This window comes from Palaemon carinicauda, chromosome 25 (genome assembly GCF_036898095.1).
Source record: "Palaemon carinicauda isolate YSFRI2023 chromosome 25, ASM3689809v2, whole genome shotgun sequence".
Taxonomy (NCBI): Eukaryota; Metazoa; Arthropoda; class Malacostraca; order Decapoda; family Palaemonidae; genus Palaemon; species Palaemon carinicauda.
Window position 1 is genome coordinate 57456254 of NC_090749.1, and position 4723 is coordinate 57460976.

The window sequence follows — 4723 nt, forward strand, 5'->3', positions numbered from 1 at the left end:
AGTAGCTTCATTTATGATTTGCTCACAGCCTGATTCAGAGGCAAAGTCTAAAGCTCTTAAGCCATGGCGATCAGTAGGAGAGATAGAACTTAACCACCCCCTATGGTGATCATTAAAATCACCAACAAAGACAAAAGAAGCCTTTCTATCATCATCTTGTATCTTAGCCATAATGGTAAGAAGACAATCGAAGATAGAATCATCCATGTCTGGATTCCGGTAGATTGAACACAAATAAAAGTTGTTATGCCTGCCACAAACTTTTATTACCTGAATCTCATGACATCCACTATTGCATTAAATAATAAATTAAAACCAAACCCCCTACATTAAGTCCTAAATCAAAATTCACACCATTGCAGTAAATCCTAAATAAAATCCATCCTGTTGTATTAAATCTAAAATTCAAATCAGCCACAAAATCCTAAATTCTATGTCAGGAAAATCTATTTACTTAAAGTCATTAGTGAAAAAATGCACGAAAACCTCTTTCCATCCTTAATTACAATAAAAATGCTTTCAAATTCAAAACCTACCCAATAACTCTCATATTTTGCCAATATGAGGCCTTTTTCGTCACTTTAAAACAATGCTAAACTCATATCCATGCTCAAAATAATTCGAGATTACACGAAAAAATACTTCCTTTGTAACAAAATCCTTTTCGTCCATATTATTAATCAATACAAAATCCCAACCTATTGCTTATAAGCTCATAAGTAGAAATTGTTTGAAAAGAATTTAGTCATGCTTACAGGAAATACAAAATCCCATGCTCATGCTTGAAAATCTAAGATAAACATTATATAGAAATTTCATTGCCAAAATAAAAGTTGAAAACCTTCCTCTATTTGTACTTAAAATCTATATAAAAACTAATACTCCAAATTAATAATCCAAAATAATTTTCCAAAGAAACCTCGTTCTGTCCGTACAAACAATAAATTTGAATTATTTTAGTTATACGTAAAAAATCTTATAAAAAAAAAAAAAGCTTCTGCATTGTCAAGAAAAACTCTTTCCGTCTATAAAGGTTATCCATACAAGAAATCATACTCTAGTAAAACTGCTGAAGAAACCTCAAACATTGTCTCAAAACAAGCTTTTTATCTATACATACAATTAGTATAAAATTAACCATGGAAAAAATAAAAAATAAAAATCTTCATTGCCAATAAAACGTTCCCCCAATACTCACAATCTATGTGCATTACCTAAAAAAAGTATCTATACATACATACAACTAGTAAAATAAACCCACATTTAAGCATAAAAACCATTAAACATTTCTCCTCATACGATCTATGTGCATTGTCTCACAAACTTTTTTTTGTATCTATACATACAACACGTAAAAAGACCTAAATTTATACTTAAAAACATATGGAATAGATTTAAAAAACCTTCATTGGATTTAACATTATCCTCTGATAGTCACAATCTATGTGCATTGTCTCTAAAACCTCTTTTATCTATACATACAACCAGACCCAAATTTAAGCTTAAAAACATAGGGAACAAATTTTAAAAAGCTACATTGCCTAAAACATTATCCTCTCATACTCACAATCTATGTGGAGAGCAACGGCATTGCTCTCTCCATCCCCTTCGGTGTTGGAGGCGAGGCAAGTGTAGAGTCCAGAGTCCTGATGCTGCAGCTCAAGAAGAGTCAGACTCCGTCCTTTTGTTATCACGTTTTGCCGGTGTAAAGGTCGACCCTGTAAAGGTAATATGGGTCTTGTGAGTCACTAAATAAGAGGAAAAAATCGAATGGATAAGTTATATTGATGTTAGAATTGTTCAGATAAAAATTATAAACTTTCTACTCAAATTAGTCTATTCAAATTAAGAAGGGTTATACACATCCCTCTGGATAAATCAAACAGATCTCTTTGGATGAAAAAAAGCTAAAAATATCTATCTGGATAAGAAAATTGAATTATACCAGCTGCCCTTTAAGGCTGAAATTGGCTTTTGAGATGAAACTGAAGACTTTCTTGCTTTCCAAGTGCTTCTATAAAGTGGATTTGACAATGAATGTGGAATGCGCTGTGGGATACTATAAATATCTAAGACTGTATACGGCAAACAGGTTTCTTAGGTTAAAGAGAGCCCAGGCCCATAACTACGGGTTTTAATTGTGCAAGAGCCCGTGCCTGGCCATAAGGGCCAGGCAATCTGCAACAGCAACAAGCCCAGACTCAAAACATGCTTCGTCATATAAGGAATGCCAAACAGATTTCTTTGAAGAAATTAATATCAATGTATACCATAAAGATAGGCCAAATGGATATTTCTCGTGAGAGAGAGAGAGAGAGAGAGAGAGAGAGAGAGAGAGAGAGAGAGAGAGAGAGAGAGAGAGAGAGAGAGAGAGAGAGAGAGAGAGAGAGAGAGAGAGAGAGAGAGTTTATATCGATTTCTGTGGACATGATAAATGAACACCTATACTACCGGGAGGTGAAAAAGTCTAAGAGTTTTTATGGAATATTCATAAAATTGATTTTTTTTTTCTGCTTGATAAAAAATTAAAGGAATATTTTCTTTCAAAAAGCAGAAAATGGAACTTTGAAAAAACCTTCGAAGTTCGGATGGATCTCTCAAGATAGATCAGAGTCAACTATGCCTTTTGGAAGACATAAACAGGTCTAATTCATATTTCAAAAGAGGCAAAACTCAAAATAAAAAATTCTTTCTGAATTGAAGCAAACGTCAAAGGGGCCATGCGAGAGAGAGAGAGAGAGAGAGAGAGAGAGAGAGAGAGAGAGAGAGAGAGAGAGAGAGAGAGAGAGAGAGAGAGAGAGAGTGAATAGAAAAAAAAGGTTTTTTTTTCAGATAGAAATGTTTAGAATAGTTCAAAACAAGAATTAGCAGATCTTTCTGGTTAGAATAAACAAGTCAAGTAATTATCTTTATATCAAGAAAAAAAAAATTGAATCACCCTTTAAGAAAAAGATTCATTGATCCAAAATGAACAATATTGGTCCCTGTTTAACTGAAAGGAAAGTGAGTAAAAAGGCAAATGACAAAAAATAGTTAATATAGGGGATGTCCCATTTTTGTCAATAGAGATTTCTGTATAAGACGCTAGATGTGAAAATGTGCCAATAAGTCGACCGCATATTTTTAGATGTATAATAACGGGATCCTCTTTGAAAATTTCTTTCGGGAATAATAAAACTGTAAAGGTAAGAATGAAAATGCTATTATGAAAGGTCAAACTGACCTTTCATAATAGTTCATTAAAATGGAAAAGAGCTGGCTGGAGGAAAAGGCGAGATAAAAATAAAATATTTACACAAAGAAAAACAAAATAATCTAAAGATGATATTCCACTTATATAGCTTCAGTTGAAAGAATTAGTTATGGTAATGTCCCTGACAGGTGAACACCAGACTGGGGTTCGAGTCTCGCTCAAACTCGTTAGTTCCTTTGGTCAGCGCAACCTCACCATTCAGCTAGGAATAGGGGTTTTGGGGTAGCATATAGGTCTATCTGCTGAGTCATCAACAGCCATTGCCTGGTCCTCCTCAGTCCTAGCTTTGGTAGAGAGGGGGCTTGGGCGCTGATCATATGTATATAAGGTCAGTCTAGTGCACTTTTGCTTGATAGGGCAATGTCACTGTCCCTTTCCTCTGCCATTCATGAGTGGCCTTTAAACCTTTAAAAGAATTTGCCAAGAAATTTTGCCCCACATTTGCAATTCCTATAAAGAACTTGCAATTCTAGAAGGGATCTGAGTCTTTGTTTTTGAACATCAACACTTCATAAACCTTTTCAGTATTGGTAACCTGAAAAATATCACGAAGAATTCTATTTGGCCAAAAAAAGAACAGCTAGAATTCACGTAAGCCCATAAAGAATACTAATATGATTTCACCATGAGAGTGTATTTTGATTCCTTAGAACAGAGAAAAATTAGCTATGTGTTATTGTAAGAATACTTTTCTACTTATAGTAAATTAATTATAATCGAAGTCTTCATTTGGTGGTAGTTAAAATGAATAAAAAGTATAATCAACAAAACTCAAGAAATATTGTGCTACATTGAATTTGAAAAAAAGGATAGTGGCTGAATTTGAATACTTTCATCTGAGACCAATACAAAGTTGGTTCGACCAGATTTCAAACTTTGCCAATATGAAAAACTGATGCTATCTAATATATCCTTTATCTACGTATCTGTCTTTCACTGTTTAAATAATATATCCTTTGTCCTCTTATCTGTCTTAGAATATTTGCAGTAACCTATCAAGTTATCAGATCCGGACGTCCAAAATATCTAGGAGAATTGCTACATATTGTGCATCCATCAAATCGTGTTGACACGAGAACAGTTACAGATGGTTTCCAGTTACTGGATCCAAGATCTATATCTAGTGTACTGCATGTTCTAGAGCCTTTAAGTATGCGGCCCCAAAACTACACAGACTCACATTGAATATCCGAAAGACTGAGGATATTGAAACTTTTAAGAGGAAACTGAAAACTTTCTTGTTTTCTAAATGTGCATTTGACGATGTCGAATACTCTGTGTGATACTCTACAGTAAATACCCAAGATTTTATACAACAGACAGATCTTTTAAATTCTGTAGGGCACAGGGTTTCCTTATGTGATAGGACCAGGAAAACAGCCTTAAAGTGAAGCAGAGTAAAGGAAAGCAAGTAAAGTAAATAATTAAAAATAAGTATAAATTAAGTTACAAATTACATAGCAAACTCCA

General features: G+C 33.9%; 1 protein-coding gene across 1 annotated transcript in view; it reads right to left on the minus strand.

Moving 5' to 3' along the window:
- Positions 1–1541: 1541 nt before the first annotated feature.
- Positions 1542–4723, minus strand: part of LOC137619047 (B-cell receptor CD22-like) — a 123877-nt gene continuing 120695 nt past the window's right edge. Inside the window, exon 4 of the mRNA XM_068349244.1 lies at positions 1542–1718. Within this exon, the coding sequence (XP_068205345.1) occupies positions 1542–1718 (177 nt within the window). The remainder of the gene's footprint in view (positions 1719–4723) is intronic.